This window comes from Lepidochelys kempii, chromosome 2 (assembly GCF_965140265.1).
Source record: "Lepidochelys kempii isolate rLepKem1 chromosome 2, rLepKem1.hap2, whole genome shotgun sequence".
Classification (NCBI taxonomy): Eukaryota; Metazoa; Chordata; order Testudines; family Cheloniidae; genus Lepidochelys; species Lepidochelys kempii.
Genome location: NC_133257.1, coordinates 231,323,777 through 231,341,211, shown reverse-complemented (window position 1 = coordinate 231,341,211; position 17,435 = coordinate 231,323,777). Strand labels below are relative to the sequence as shown.

Here is a 17,435-nt window from a genome sequence, read left to right as displayed (position 1 = left end):
AATCAAGTAGCTTCCTCTGCCATACTTTCTGAGCCCAGCAGGGAGCATCCATTGGTAACACAGGAGACATCATCTTTATGCTCTGTTCCCCTGCCTGGCCCAGCCTGCAGGAGCACAGAGCTTCAACTTTAGGGAAAGTTCTGCTCAGTCCCAGGCTGGCAGGAGCATGCCCAGTGCAGATGGAATTTTTGGGCAATTTAGCTATTAACGAGTAACATCACACTCAGCATGTGTAAACTATGATTCTTCAATGGCTCAGTAACTTGGCCAAATTTGGGCAGATTTTCATGGGGATGTCAAAAAGTACATCCCTGGCACAAAGGCCATCCCCCTGTCAAGTTTGAAGACCCGGCTCCAAAGCGTGGGGGAGTTGAGCAACTCAAAGAAAGATCATCAAATTTTTTTTTTAACCTGAGCAAAACAATCTATTTTCCCCTAGCCTGGTTCTCAGAAATAACTGAGTCAGTTTGGTTAAAATTTTCCATAAATGGTTACCCTGAGGCAGACGCCCAGCATGATATGATTCAACCCAAACAGCTAAAGTTTGGCAAAATTATAACCAAATGAAAACAGGGTCTTATAATGGGAAGTGTCAGGTAACCTTAATAGGAAAGGTTACCAGGCCTCTAGTAACAGAGCTTAAAGTCAATGGGAGTCCTTCTGTTCATTTCAGTGGCCTTTGGAGCAAGCCTTAAGTGAGGTTCACCCAGCACTTGTGTATAACTCTCAGATAACTGTTTCCTTAACAGTGTTCCAGAAAACCACTTCCAATCTCAGTAATAAAATGGGTCACTTTTTTTAAATGTGGGATGTTAGCTTAAGGACACACAGAATGCAGATTTTTGGGAAACCACTACATATATAAATATATATATATATATGCCATCATCTTCCATAGGTTTCAGTTTTGCTCTTCTAAAGCGAAGTAGAGAAAGTAAGGCTGACACTTTTGAAGCCTTAGACTCTAGTAATCACTATGTTCTTACCAGTTTAAAAACAATTTCAAAGCAATAAAAACTCTATTTTCTTCTTCTTCCTTTCATACCATTCATTTTGCAGGTCTTTTAGGCTACATATTTTGATATGAACAGATTATAATTTTTTTAGAATGATCTATATCTTGCTTATAGTTACTGTGCACTGATCTTTTGCTGACTTTAGACATGACACAGCACACCTCTTAATATCCCAACTGATTTTCAAAATAGGCTTCCAAAACATCTCTCATATAAACATATTGATTACTTGATTAATAAGTATAAAATGCCAGGGGACAGTCAAGATTAACTCAGAAAAAGTTTATCAATCAAAAATTTAAAGTCATGATTATTAAATGGATTTCCTATTTCACTAACGAAGGAAATTGCCTGTAGACTGAACAGCTTAGATTTATTGATACAATTCAAAATCATTAAGGAAATGGTGCTCAGGAATATGCTTTATATATTTTGACAAAGTTCCTGCTCTACCTTGGTGGGTCTTGTGCTTATTGGTGGATTTGCTCACCTTGGAGCTTCACGGCAGCCCTCAGCTTGGCCGCTGCATAACTGGTATGGGGCCATAGGAGCTTGTCCATAAAACACTGGAAGGTGGCAGGTGCCCCATGCAGTCCAAAAGGAAGAACAGTATATTGAAACACACCCTCTGGTGTAGAGAATGCTGTCTTTTCGTTCACATCTTTGGCAAGGGGAATCTGCCAGTATCCCTTTGTTAAATCAAGGGTCGTCAAAAATTGGGCATTGCCCAGGCAGTCAACTAACTCATCGATAAAGGGTATGGGGTATGCATCAAATTTGGATATCTCATTCAGCCAGCGAAAGTCATTACAAAACCTAGTGGTGCCATCGGGTTTGGGCACCAACACAATCGGACTTGACCACTGACTGTGGGACTCTTCAATGATTCCCAGCTCCAACATCCTTTTTACCTCTGCCTTGATCTCCTCCCTTTTTGCTGCTGGGACCCGATAGGGCCTTAAAGTTACCTTTGCCCCAGGGTCTGTGATAATGTGGTGATACGCTTCGGTGGTCCGGCCCGGTTTGGTTGAAAACACGTCCTGGTATCGGTTGATCATCTCAGTTACCTCCTTCTTCTGGTTTGGTGTCAGATCAGTGGATATCCTGATCTGCTCTTGCATATTATTTCCCTGGATTGGGGTCTCTTGGGCCACTACACAAGCCTCTCGTTCGTGCCAAGGCTTTAAGAGGTTAATATGATAAATTTGTTCTTGTTTCTGGCGTCCTGGCTGCTGCACCTTGTAGGTTACTTCCCCCACGGGTTCAACCACCTCACAGGGCCCCTGCCATTGGGCCAAAAGCTTGCTTTCTGCCGTGGATACCAACACCATCACCCGATCCCCTGGTTGGAACTGTTGGACTTTTGCCTGGTGATTGTAATGGGTTCGCTGGGCCTCCTGCGCCTTTTCCAAATGTTCCCGTACAATAGGGGTGACCCGGGCTATCCGTTCTCGCATCTGCAACACATGGTCAATTATATTTCTTCCCTCATTGGGTTCCTCTTCCCAGATTTCTTTTGCAATATCTAGTATGCCACGGGGGTGGCATCTGTATAATAATTCCAAGGGGGAAAACCGAGTTGAAGCCTGAGGTACCTCCCAGATTGCAAACATAAGGTAGGGTAGTAGGGTGTCCCAATCCTTCCCGTCTCGACTTACCACTTTCCTTATCATTGCCTTGAGGGTTCGGTTAAACCTTTCTACCAGCCCATCGGTCTGCGGATGATAGACTGAAGTTCTCAGAGTATGTATATGGAGCAGTGTACAGAGGTCCTTCATTAGCTTTGACATAAATGGGGTACCTTGGTCTGTTAATATCTCCTTTGGTAGCGCCACTTGGGCAAAGATCCCCACCAACTCTTTAGCTATCGTTTTAGAGGCCATGTTCTGCAGAGGGACGGCTTCTGGGTAGCGAGTAGCATAATCCAGAATGACAAGTATATATTGGTGGCCCCGGGCTGTCTTCTCCAGGGGTCCCACTAGATCCATGGCTATTTGCTTGAAGGGGACCTCTATGATGGGAAGGGGTACTAAAGGTGCCCTCAAGTGGAGACGGGGACTGTGCAGCTGACACTCCGGGCAGGACGCACAGTGCCTCCGCACTTCTTCATGTACTCCGGGCCAGAAGAATTGTCACAGGACCTGTGCCAGGGTCTTCTCTACCTCCAAATGCCCCCAAAAAGATGACTATGGGCCAGACTTAATACAGCATTCTGGTGTTTTTGAGGTACTAGGATCTGCTGTACCTTCTGCCCCTGTACTGGTGCAACCCTGTATAAGAGATTGTTCTTCATTATGAAGTAGGGTCCTGGTCCCTGGGTTTTCCCTTCCACGGAAATCCCATCTATTTCGGTCACCTCCTTCCTAATGTTGTCGTACCTTGAGTCTTCAGCCTGGTCCCATCCAAAATTTCCTCTCCCGGGCTAATCTGCTCGAGATCCAGAGGACCAGTCTCTGTTGCCTCTACTGGTTCAGAGGTGTTAGGGTGTGGGTCAGACTCGGGTGCTTCTCCCTCCTGGGTGGCCTCCTTTTCAGCTGCTCGGGTCCGCCTACCTACAAGAGTGACCCTCTGGCTTTGGGCCAGTATTCGGGTTCCCAAGGCCTTAGCTGCCCTTCTTTCCCTTTTCATCTTTCTATGCTATCTGGGAGTGGAGAACAAATCTGGGGATATTTCAGAGCAGGTTGGGGGTTGACAGTTTACTGTGGATGCCTCACTACTTTCAGGGCTTCCCTCTTTCTCCAATTCCCCTACCGGGAGTAAGTCTCCAAACCCTGGGAAGTCCCTCCCTAGGAGCACTGGGTATGTGAGTTTAGGGACTACATCTGCTGCTACCTCAGTAGTGGTCCCCGAATCTCAATTTTTACTGGGATGGTGGGGTAATAACCAACTGTCCCATGGACGCATGTTATCCCCATATGCTTAGCCCACAGCAGTTGACTACGCTTCACGAGACTCCCCAAGACAAGCATGATAGCACTCCCTGAATCAACCAGTGCTGTGGTCTCTACCCCATTTAGCTTCACCGGTCTAGTGTACATATGTGGGGTTAGTGAGACCCCCACAAGGTGGATTAGGGAGCATGAGTCTGCCCAGTTCCCCAGGTTTCACTGCATAGGCTCCTCGGCATTAGGACACTGTGCAGCTATGTGTCCCCACTCCCTGCAGGCGTAACATCTGTATGGAGCCCTAGGCATTCCCCCGTCTCTTGGTTTGGGTAGTCTAACATCATGAACCTCTTCCCTCTCAGTGCTCCGACTCTTTGTGGCTTCTGGTGGGCCTTCAGCCCCTCTCTTTTTCCACCTGGGTTCTCCTGGTGGCCCAGTCACCTGAGCTCTAGGGCTTGGTGCTGCTAGTTTAACCCGGGGTGCTTCTTCCTTAACTGGTCAGGTCAGCTCCCTCGCCATCCTTTGTCTTTCTACCAGCACGACAACCTCGTCGTAGGTGGAGGGTTCGTTCTGGCTTACCCAGGAACAAAGGTCTGGCGATATAATTGGGACCGTGAGGTTTTGTTTTCCTGGTACCTCCACTCATGATATCGCTGGATCCGCACTGCGGTCGTTACCCCAGATCTGGCCAGGATCTCTGCTTTTAGCTGGGGGTAGTCTGCCGCAGCCTCTTCAGGCAAATCATAGTAGGCCTTCTGGGCCTCCCCACACAGGAATGGAGCGAGGATGCCAGACCACTGTTCTTGGGGCCAAGCCTCCCGCAGGGCTGTCCTCTCAAAGGCCAGGAGGTATGCCTCTACATCAGCCTCCCACGTCATGTTCTGCAGCCAATTGCTGGCCTGCATGATCTGCGTCCTATCATGGCCGTGGTTCAGCTCTGTAAGGACCTTTACCTGGTTTACCAGTTCCCGCAACATAGCCTTGAGCAGCCTGGTCCATCAGCAGGTGATTAGTCTCTTGCTGCAGCTGCCCTGCCTCCTGTTGGGCGGCTGCGTGGACACGAGTAGCCTCCTGCTGGGCAGCCGTGGCTTGTATCAGTGCCCGCACTACCTCCTCCATTGTGGTGAAAAAAATAAAAATAGACCCTCTTCCTTTTTTTTTTCTTCCTTCCAAACACCCTCCTTCTTCCGCTGCGCTGTGGACACCAGATCCCACTTCCAACATCAGTTGTGACAAAGTTCCTGCTCTATCTTGGTGGGTCTTGCACTTATTGGCGGATTTGCTCGCCTTGGAGCTTCACGGCAGCCCTCAGCTTGGCCATTTTTTCTGAATTCACAGTCCAGATTGACTCCTCCTGTGTCTGACCTGGAGTTGGGAGGATTTGAGGGGGAACCCGGGCCCACCCTCTACTCCGGGTTCCAGCCCAGGGCCCTGTGGAATGCAGCTGTCTAGAGTGCCTCCTGGAACAGCTGTGCGACAGCTACAACTCCCTGGGCAACTTCCCCATGGCCGCCTCCCAACACCTTCTTTATCCTCACCACAGGACCTTCCTTCTGGTGTCTGATAATGCTTGTACACCTCAGTCCTCCAACAGTCCGCGTTCTCACTCTCAGCTCCTAGTGACTCTTGCTCCCAGCTCCTCACATGCACACCACAAACTGAAGGGAGCTCCTTTTTAAACCCAGGTGCCCTGATTAGCCTGCCTTAATTGATTTTAGCAGCTTCTTAATTGGCTACAGGTGTTCTAATCAGCCTGTCTTGTCTTCAGAAGGTTCCTGATTGTTCTGGAACCTTCCCTGTTACATTACCCAGGGAAAAAGGACCTACTTAGCCTGGGGCTAATATATCTGCCTTCTATTACTCTCCTATAGACATCTGGCCTGACCTTGTCACAATATATATATTAAGCATATTCCTAGATATAGATATATATAAATCAAAAGGATGCTCTGTGTTTGCGCTCCAGTGCAACATTTGCTAAAATGGTAGTTTAATATGGTCCCAGCTAGAACTACACAAGCACTGGCCTTATTGGAGGCAGTGTGGAGGTTGCATCATCCTATTGGTGCTCCCAAAGTAATTGGCCTCATCACAATACAATATTTTCAGAAGGACAAGCTACTTTGAAAGGTGACAACATGTGCTTCTCCCAATGCAGGGCCAGCTCTACTGGCTGGTACAGGGCAGTGACCCTGTTTTTCATCCACCCTTGATACTCCAAAGCAGATGGTGTATCAAGTGCAGCAGGTGAAGCTAGATTCATGGAGCTCTTGCTCTTCCTGAACGTGAGGATTGCAGTTATACTAAATCCTGCATATGGACACAAGGAAGGAGAAAGGAAAATCTCATCCATCTTCTTTTCCCCTCCTTTTTTTCCTCAAACTCATACAAGGCCAGTTAAATTGTGGTCCTCTATCTTTAACTGTTGTGTGTGCATGGTGGGATGGACAGGTGGAGTAGAGAGTGAGGGGAGGCTCCATCACTAGGAGAAACCATGTGGACTTCAGTGTGAACTTTTAAATAAAAATAATGATGTCCCCACAGAAGCAAAACACATTAAATAAATACAATATGAGATTTATTTCTTATCCCTAGATATGTATCAACTGCATTAAACCACCATTCAGATTTAGCATCCCTCCATATAACTGGGAATTCACTAATTAAGAGGATCCAGGACTGGAATAACATCTTAAATCAATTCTAAGGTACATATCATAATTGGGAGTCCCCAAATGGTATGTTAAATTTTGTGAGTGAATAGGAATGTAAAGTTAGATCTCAGAAAAATATTTATTGTCAGCTGTGAGGCAGTTCCTCTTTAAAAGTTGAACATATCCCCAGCAAAGTCTGCTCTGCCCAAGTCATCAGCTGACTTAAGAATTATTCTTCTGTGTCTCTGCTGCCTACAGGTGATAGCCACACAAGTGAGCAAAACATTACATAGTGCACTGTCATGGATATGTATTGGGAAATTTAAACGGTATCTGCCTACAAACTTTGGGCTTAAATGTGCTTGACCCCTGTGCATGAGGAGATGGTCAAGAAGCACCCTAGGAGGTAGGGAGAAAGGTGCAGTCATAGTCCTTGCACTCACCTGAACATAGGGACAACTAAAGTCTTACCAATACTGCAGAAGAGACAGACAAAGAGGGGGGAAGAACTATGGTCTGGCCCCACTCTCTTGCCCAGGGGAGCTCTTCCCTCAGCCTGTCAAGGGACATAGGAGTGGTCATACTCTCCTTGTATTCCAAGCATCTTTGTGTCTGCCAGGGCTTCCACAGAGCTCCAGCTGGAGGGGTCCATTTTCTCCCCACAGTGGGCTGTGACTTGATGATGCAATTGAGCCCTAAGCCTGATCCTAGTCAACTCTACCAGACTCTCATTTACTGAGCTTTTAAAGTCAGTGAGTAAAAACAGAGCTGTATCTGAATATACTGTATCTAAAATAACAGACAAGATCAGGTCTCACCTTCCAGATCATTTTACAGTGTTCAATTACAGTTTAAGGAGATATTTTAAAAGTACATTAAAAATACAAGAATAAGGTAAAGTAAAAGGGTCTTGGTACGTATGTATACCTGGAGCATAAAATATTGTCATTACTTTACTATTAACAAAGTTTCACAGAGTAGTGACAGCCAGGAAGAGATAAAGCTAATGCTAAGTGGGTCCTAGTAAATGATTATGTAAATCTTCATAGGAATAAACGCTTCCCGGTGAACTTGGATTTTATGCTACTATCAATTATGACGGCAAGAATTGTTCCCTCTCAGAGTGCACCCTGGGATTCATTTCTCATCATACAAATGCTTTTTCCAGTGTCCCTTACCAGTTTTATTCCCATTGTGGTCAGAATGTGGAGATCCCATGTTGGTCAGGCCATTTCTCCTAGTCCATCCAGTCTGTAAGTCCCCATCATGCATCATATTGCACAGGTCAGTTTCAAAGTCACATGTTTCATAGGAGGAACCTAATCAAAGAGGACTGTTTTCAGAAACTGTATGCCGTAAAGGTTTGACTCATTGAGCAAATATATAATGCAACCATACCCAGAGAAATAGATACAAATGAAATTACAAATTGTTAGTTATTACTAAGGCTGCGATTTAGTCATGGAGGTCATGGGAGTCACTGATTCCATGACTTTACCGGACCTCTGTGACTTCTTCAGCTTCAAATGTCAGCGGCTGAAGCTGGGGCTACAGCTGGGTCTGCTTTGCAGCTGGTTCTCCAGCTGGGCCCTGCACCCTTACCCCATGGTGGAGGCTGCAGCCGGGGCAGTGTGCTTTTGCCCCATGGCTTGTACGATTATTTTTAGTAAAAGTCACAGACAGGTCACCAACTCGTTTATTCCCTTGACCTGTCTGTGACTTTTACTAAAAATAACCATAACAAAATCTTAGTCTTAGTTATTACTTATAAAGCACCCAGAAATAGCTTAAATTATTAAAAAGACTTTCTAAACTGTAGACCAGACACAATGAGTAACAGCAATAAACAATACAGTGGGAATAACAGGGAGGGGAGAATGAGGGTTGCAAAAAAAGTCAATGTCTATCTGCTGGAGGACCGCAAGTCCTGTTTTACTACTGCAGATATAATACAGGCTCTTTCCCCACCACATATAAGGTCCCATATAGATGCATTTTCACCATCTCTACAAATGTACAGGAAACTGTGCAGGCTAGCAAAATACTTCGTATGCATAAAATTGTTCTTAAAAGATACTGCAAACATCATCAAGTTACCATTTACTTCAAATGCTTCAATACACACTATTATTCATGTCAGCACTGGGCTTTCTCGTGCAGTAATTAAGATTAAACATTAGGAAATAACCATTTAACACAAATATTTTTATCTCCACTGTCTTTCATATCATTGTATTGAACCCTGGATTTTTAGCAACATGGTTATAACATTTATTAGGAAAGTATGAACCCATATCCAGAAATCTCCAAGGGCCTAATCCTGCAAGTTACTGAATCCTTACTTGGGGGCATCATCTCATCAATGGATGGATAGGGCACTCAGCACTTTCCAGGTGACATTTAGCACCTTTCATGAATGGGCATTAAATTAGATTAATGCTCAATTCGCTAGTTGGGGTGCCAGTTTGATGGAGCCAGGAGCACCAGAGGCACCCGCAGGGGTGAGAGAAGATCTCAACCAGGAGCAGGTAGGACAGTGCTCCATGCAGTCCCCCTACTTCTCCCTCCTATTCTCTTTCACCATGTGTTCAGGAGGAAGGGGCTGTTTCTTTCTTTTCCGCCTTCGTCCCTCCCCACATTCCTGCTGCCCAGCATGGGGAACAGGAGAGACATTGTATACTTCTTTCAGACACCAGAGCATGCCTCGCCCATCACTGCTGCCATTGGGCAGTGGGGTGCTGGTGGGGTTTGGTGATTGGACAAGCAGAAGGTGGAGGTGATTACTGCTACTTATCGCTGGGCAAGTAGCCATTTTTCAGGCATTTTTTCAACAGCAGCCAGCATGGCTGCATAATGAGAGAAGCAAAGCAGCAACTCTGGGGTCACTGCCAGAGCAGAAGATATGTACCTGGCAGCTTAGGGGAACCTCAGACCAACCCAGTTCCTCTAAGCAGCCCCAGCAGTGCCCTCTCAGAAGTTTTGAGGAAGGTGGCTGCCAAGGCTAGCCCTGGAGCTCTATCTCATATTACGGCTGCCAAAGAACTTCTAGCTTCAGGACCTAGTGGCTGTGAATTGGGACCAGAAGCTCCAGAGGATGCAGAGAGAGGGGAACAAGAGCAGCCACTGAAAGGAAGAACCTGTGCCCAAGGGAGAAACAGCCTGCTGAACCCCCTGCTTTGGTGAGGGCTTCTGAGGCAGCCTTACACTCTGCTTCAACTGGTGAGGCTCTGGGGGAGGTGGAGGCAGTTCTAGCCCCTCTGCAGTGGGGGACCCCCATTTGGTGATAATGCCTCTGGGAATTATGGATGGTAATCCCTCCTTATAGACAGTTTGGAACACAGGGGCCATTGGTGAGATGTTACTGCTGGGACCCCATGGCCCCGTACCCACTGCTGGAGTGGCTGGGGCTGTCTCTGGCACAGTATGGGAGCCCATCCCAGGTTTAGAAGGGGAGAGTCTTGTTCTCCAGCCCTCCCCACTTCAGTACCAACAGGATTCCCAATTGCTATTGATCCTGCTGCCTATGGGGTATGCTGTCCCTCTTTCAATCCTGCACTGAACATAAGGATGTGTGAAGAAGGAACTCTGATAGCAAAAAAATGGTATTAAGCCAGACTTCAGACTGCTGCCTGTGCATCCTTCTGACTTTAGTTTGTTAGGGTTTCAACTCACTGGGCAATTTTACTTGAACAAAATTATAACTCCTGCGCACCTGTGAAAAGCTTAGTTCTGCATTAGAATCAGCACTGGTCAGGGAATCCGGACTTAGAGAAGTCACCCATTATCTTGGGTTTTCTTTTTGTAGGAAGAACAGAAACAGACACTGTCTGGGAGCACCATTAGCAAGGAAAAACACGAAAGGCCCCGATGCCCATTTGGAATTGGATACCGCAGCGGGTATTTCTCATCACCCTTTTGAAAAATTGGCAGAATCGTGAGAATTATTATCTATAATTCTGGCAACCAAGAAAGCATGCCTCTGACAGCTGCAGGTTATCACTGGCCATCTAAATTTTGCATGCAGGGTTATGGTTCCTGGAAGTAATTTTAATGTACACTAGCTGCAGCCACAATTGGTATTACCAGGCCTCATCACTATATTTGGCTGACCAAGGAAACGAGAGAGGACCTAAAGGTTTGGGATATGTTTTTGTCAGAATACAAAAGGGTATCATTTTGGCACGCAGAGTGATTGCTGGATGTGGACTTGCAGGTCCACTTAGACACGGATGGTGGCATGAGCTTCTGAGTGTATGTCTGTCATGATATTGGTCTCCTATAGTATGCCATTGGGGTGTGACGGGGCCCTGTACTCCCCTAACCTGAAGTCCTCAGAGTCAGGATGATCCAGTTGTGGAAGACTCAGTCCTCTGGCTGAGTCTTGTGGGAGTCAACCCCTTCTGGGATATCAAAGGCCCACAAAAAGGAAAAAAGAAAAACAACAAACGAAAGGCTTCCCTTCCTTCAAGGGGCCTCTCACAGGCTGCAGTCTAGCTCAATGGCCAAACAATAGTTAGAGCCACTAACAATAGTACCAGAGTAATTGTTCAGAGTCAGCCAACCTTCCCTTCAGATTTGTTGTGCTTGTGTGAGCAATCCCTATTCTCAGCCACAGTATCCTCCAGGAGCTGAGGATGTGAAAGTGTGTGGTCCACTCAGGGCTGCTGCTAAGTCAGCTGAGCTTCCTCCGGCCCTGCCATATCTTGTAGGTGTGGTGAAGCAGAGCTGCTTGAGCTTCCAGTGGTTCATTAACCCTCACCTAACCAGTACAAGGTTTGTATACTCTGTTACAACTTCCAAGGGAAATGATGTGCTCAGAGGTGGCTGGATCACCAAGGACATCATATTTGTGGGGTTTTTCTCTATCCTAGTGTCCATCTCTATTTGGGGTAACAGATTCCATAAGTGAGTTCATTTCTAGAGTGAAAACATAGATTCCAAGATCAGAAGGGACCATTATGATCATCTAGCCTGACCTGTCCTTGGTATTAATAATGCCATGATCGATGCTCTGTCTTGCTTTCAGATTTTGGGAATTAGCAACACAGGCTGAAAGGACACAATAGCAATGCCTCATACCATGTGCAACCTTGATTACTGATCGCGTTCAAAGTAGCATGATACTCCATTGCCAAATGGACATTCCAAATTTACAAAGCAGGATTTTCAGAGTTTATGGATTTCAGCAAGTGCCAGGCCTACCTCACGTATGGCCCATCCCATAAAGGGATTCCCCAATCTTTGCACTGGGTGTGTAGTTCGCAGATTACTAGAAAGTTGGCCATGTTCAATGGGACCATGGGCAGACTGCAGAAAACCAATTATTATTCAGACAAAGAGAGATTTAATCCTTACATTCCCCAAGTTTGCAATAGCGTCAGTAAAGCAGTACCATTTATAGCAGCCTTCCTGGTGGTCTTTTTGAGGATTTTCAGTGTGGAGGAAATAGTTTCTGGTTCAAAGAGCAATGAGTCTAGCAAAGTGTTGCCACAGGAAACTTGTAATGGGATCAAGGAAAAGACATTGTCAATTAAAAGCAGATCAGTTTTGTCATGGTACCAAAATTGTGCTGAATGAGAGTGGTGAAAAGGTTACTTGCCCCATGAAGGTATTAAAAGCAGTCATCCCTTTGGCTTCAGAGCCATTGTTTGTCCATCTTCACTCATTGATATATTTGCTTTCCATAATCGACTCTCTGCATAACTGTTCATGTACCCAAATATTTGGATGCTAATATCTAAATTCTATCATTAAATTTAATCAATCTTATTTGGGTTATTGTTGATTATGTCCTCTATATATTGTATGACTTTTCAACCAACCTTCATATTTTTGGGTAATTTAAGCACTCTACCCAGATGTACAGACACTCTTTTCTTATCCTATGTATTATATAATTTTAACATTAGCTTTAATAAAAAAAATTATTGGGCATATAACGAGGCATCTGGCAAAAATCTGGCTCACAGTCCCCATTTTGGTTGCCTGCATGAGGTATCAGGGAAGGTTGTGGGATCAGCTAGTGCCACTCATCCACTCCATGGCAGGCTGTTTCCATTCCCAGCAGGTGATCATTATTCACTTGGGGTAGAATTATTTAGGCACAGCAAAAGAGCTTGGTTTGATCATTAGAAGAAAGAGGGATTTCAGCCACATTTCATCTCTTTTTCCTGAAATAGTCTTGATCTGCTCAGACTAAGACAAGTTTGGTGGGGAGTCGCCAGACCTTCCAAGACTGACCAGGCCAACAAAGCAGTTAACTGAGAAACTGGCAAGTTTATAAAAGTGACAAGGGGTATAGTGATTTCCCATAAGGGAAGTAAACAGCCCCCCAAAACTGTTTAGAGAGGATGGAGTATATCTATCAAACACAGAGTAGGATATTTTCTTGGAGGACCTCAAGTAATGAGTGGATTCCTCTCTAGATGCCTGATGTGAGGGTGGGAGCAATCATAGAATCATAGAATATCAGGGTTGGAAGAGACCTCAGGAGGTCATCTAGTCCAACGCCCTGCTCAAAGCAGGACCAATCCCAAATTAAATCATCCCAGCCAGAGCTTTGTCAAGCCTGACCATAAAAAATTCTAAGGAAGAAGATTCTACCACCTCCCTAGGTAACGCATTCCAGTGTTTCACCACCCTTCTAGTGAAAAAGTTTTTCCTAATATCCAACCTAAACCTCCCCCACTGCAACTTGAGACCATTACTCCTTGTCCTGTCATCTTCTACCACTGAGAATAGTCTAGAACCATCCTCTCTGGAACCACCTCTCAGGTAGTTGAAAGCAGCTATCAAATCCCCCCTCATTCTTCTCTTCTGCAGACTAAACAATCCCATTTCCCTCAGCCTCTCCTCATAAGTCATGTGTTCCAGACCCCTAATCATTTTTGTTGCCCTTTGCTGGACTCTCGCCAATTTATCCACATCCTTCTTGTAGTTTGGGGCCCAAAACTGGACACAGTACTCCAGATGAGGCCTCACCAATGTCGAATAGAGGGAACGATCACGTCCCTCGATCTGCTTGCCATGCCCCTACTTATATATCCCAAAATGCCATTGGCCTTCTTGGCAACAAGGGCACACTGCTGACTCATATCCAGCTTCTCGTCCACTGTCACCTCTAGGTCATTTTCCGCAGAACTGCTGCCTAGCCATTCGGTCCCTAGTCTGTAGCAGTGCATTGGATTCTTCCGTCCTAAGTGCAGGACCCTGCACTTATCCTTATTGAACCTCATCAGATTTCTTTTGGCCCAATCCTCCAATTTGTCTAGGTCCCTCTATCCTATCCCTACCTGCTACCGTATCTACCACTCCTCCTAGTTTAGTATCATCCGCAAATTTGCTGAGAGTGCAATCCACACCATCCTCCAGATCATTTATGAAGATATTGAACAAAACCGGCCCCAGGACCAACCCTTGGGGCACTCCACTTGATCCCAGCAGCCAAGTACACATGGAGCCATTGATCACTACCCGTTGAGCCCGACAATCTAGCCAACTTTCTACCCACATTATAGTGCATTCATCCAGCCCATACTACTTTAACTTGCTGACAAGAATACTGTGGGAGACCGTGTCAAAAGCTTTGCTAAAGTCAAGAAACAATACATCCACTGCTTTCCCTTCATCCACAGAACCAGTAATCTCATCATAGAAGGTGATTAGATTAATCAGGCATGACCTTCCCTTGGTGAATCCATGCTGACTGTTCCTGATCACTTTCCTCTCGTCTAAGTGCTTCAGGATAGATTCCTTGAGGACCTGCTCCATAGATTTTTCTGGGGACTGAGGTGAGACTGACCGGCCTGTAGTTCCCAGGATCCTCCTTCTTCCCTTTTTTAAAGATTGGCACTACATTAGCCTTTTTCCAGTCATCCGGGACTTCCCCCGTTTGCCACGAGTTTTCAAAGATAATGGCCAATGGCTCTGCAATCACAGCCGCCAATTCCTTTAGCACTCTCGGATGCAATGCATCCGGCCCCATGGACTTGTGCACGTCCAGCTTTTCTAAATAGTCCCTAACCACCTCTTTCTCCACAGAGGGCTGGCCACCTACTCCCCATGCTGTGTTGCCCAGTGCAGCAGTCTGGAAGCTGACCTTGTTTGTGAAGACAGAGGCAAAGAAAGCATTGAGTACATTAGCTTTTTCCACATCCTCTGTCACTAGGTTGCCTCCCTCATTCAGTAAGGGGCCCACACTTTCCTTGGCTTTCTTCTTGTTGCCAACATACCTGAAGAAACCCTTTTTGTTACTCTTAACATCTCTTGCTAGCTGGAGCTCCAGGTGTGATTTGGCCCTCCTGATTTCATTCCTACATGCCCGAGCAATATTTTTATACTCTTCCCTGGTCATCTGTCCAATCTTCCACTTCTTGTAAGTTTCTTTTTTATGTTTAAGATCCGCAAGGATTTCACCGTTAAGCCAAGCTGGTCTCCTGCCATATTTACTGTTCTTTCGACACATCGGGATGGTTTGTCCCTGAACCTCGATAGGGGTTCCTTGAAATACAATAGATACCCAAGCTGATTGCTGTTGTCTCCTGCAGTGAGTTCCAGTGGGGCTGATGCGATAACAAGATATGAAGTCCCTTTAGCGCAATGGACTGCTTGGGCATTGGTCCCCAGCATGACAATTCGCAGTGAGAGGGTCTCTCCTATGCCTCACGCAGCATGTGGCTCCCCTCATCTTGTCTCTCCTACCTCCAGCATGGAGGAAGGGAATGGATCATGGCTGGCTTCAGTCAGGATCCCGGAGAAGCTTTCATACCACCTTCAGATTTGCAGAAGCCAGGACCATTGGTGCCAGTTTTGGTCCACAACAGAACAGCCCTGCTGGGTCATTTGTGTTGAGGGGCAGGAGAGGGGGAAGTCACCATCATTGGGTAATAGTTTTAAAGAGAGTTGCCTCCTCTGCATTCAACCATACTATGATGTATGTCTCTCTTTCTGTGTCCACATCAATGCAGCACAACGATTCGTTATGAGGTGCAAAAGAGGGAGCAGACAGCACTGTTTTAGGCATTTGTGGTGTAGATTAATGTATAGATTAGCTGAGCCAGCAGCTAATTTTTTGCTGCTGTTTTTATCTTTGGTACTGTGCTACATCTTGCTGAAAAGCATGTCAATGGTTCATTATCACAAACACTGCTGGAGCATAGTTGCCTTATTATATGAAATAAACTGAATCACACTCAATCTTATCTCAAGAGATTTCCCATAGCTGAAAACCCAAATTAAAATGTCAACAAGTTAGAATAAGAAGCACAGTTCTTTTGTTTTAAATTAAAACTCTTGATCACTCACGATTATTTTTTAAAAGATCGGTTCTATTTATTTTCATAGAACATCTAACTTGAAAGTTGTCCAATGTAATTTGCTGGAAGATAAATTTACGCAGATAAAAGTTACTGCTTGGGGAGTGGAAGGGAGGAGGAAGAAATGTGTGGCTTGTTCTAGACACATTTTTCTCAGTGTTTGTTTTGCAGTGTTAACAACAAAACAAGGTCTTGAAATCCATCCCTAAGTTAAAAAAATCTGTCTAAATCTCAACAGAGAAACAAACAGTTCAAGTTCAACTGTGTCTATTTTATTTTGATAATCTTGCTAGAAATATGAGACACTGCATCACACTGTTAAAGAATTTTTGATCAGAAGATACTGTCCCAACAAAGACAAACACTTCCAGTGAAAATAATGTGTATATTTTTAATGGCTCCTTGAGAGTGCTTTTGGAGAGTTAAAAATTTAGCCAACACACCTACTGTGTGTGTATATATATCTATATATATCTATATATATTATTTTCAAGAGTGCTATCTTGGGAATGCAATTTTTTTTTTTAAAAAAAAAGCAGTTTTATCATTTTCCCCCTAGTGAATATTTTGCAATAGAAGCTCACAGCTTAAATACAATATACATGCAATTTATTCCACTCTCTCTCTCCTGCACAAACAGCTCAGATGTGGAAGGGAAAAGATGAGACCAAAATGGTGATAAAAGTATAATATTTGAAGTTCCATTCCTACAATCTGATTCATGCAGCTAAAACTCTTATTCCCATATGGAGACCAAATTAAATCAGTGGAGCTCTGCATGGGCACAGGGATCCATTCATTCACATCAGAGTGCAGTTTTGGGGCCTAAGCAAAAGACTAGCTCAGATAAAAACACTGAATCTGAACAGCCCCAATTGTCAGTGGGCAACGACAGGGCAATATTTCAAAATCAGAACCCAGATCTGGATTTGAATTTTACGATTAACACTTGGGGCTTGTCTACATATAGAATCTGTCCAGAATAGTTCTTTTGTCCATGTGGACACACTTATTCCATGTTAAAGTCCCTTTATGCAGTTTAGCTTAATCCTCACAAAGGCACTTTTGGTGTGGAATAAGAGTGTCAGCACTGACAGCTAGTGAGGAATAAGTATTGCATTTTAAATTCACACACTAATTTATTTTGCGATAGCTTCCCTACGTAGACAGATCTGATCTAAATCCTTAGATTCAGATGCTCTGAAACTCTGTTTGAAATCCAGTTTTCCAATTTTGTGGCTCTCCCATCTCTAATTTAAATTCAAGTCTATTTTCTCGTTAGATCTGTTCCCTGCCTCCTGTGAAAGAATTTTTATAGAAGAGTCTTTTGGGTCTCTTATTCCCTCTCCTGCTTTCACATGAATGATTCTCCTGTAGCACAACTATGCATGGGGCTGAACAAGAGAATGTGTAAAGAACTGCCATAGAAATTAACAAAAAAGCATGTTTTCTTGTACATTCTGCCAATGTAGCAGAAAGTGTATTTCAGTGACCTATCTGCCTGGAGGAAATATTCTTCGGTAGAGGAAACAACAGCCAGGGACCATATATACTACATACTCAAAC

General features: G+C 44.8%; 1 protein-coding gene across 1 annotated transcript in view; it reads right to left on the bottom strand.

The window, feature by feature from the left end:
* MALRD1 (MAM and LDL receptor class A domain containing 1) overlaps positions 1-17,435 on the bottom strand; it is a 469,130-nt gene that overhangs the window by 450,466 nt on the left and 1,229 nt on the right. The window contains exon 2 of the mRNA XM_073334183.1: positions 7,734-7,874. Within this exon, the coding sequence (XP_073190284.1) occupies positions 7,734-7,830 (97 nt within the window). The 5' untranslated portion in view covers positions 7,831-7,874. The remainder of the gene's footprint in view (positions 1-7,733; positions 7,875-17,435) is intronic.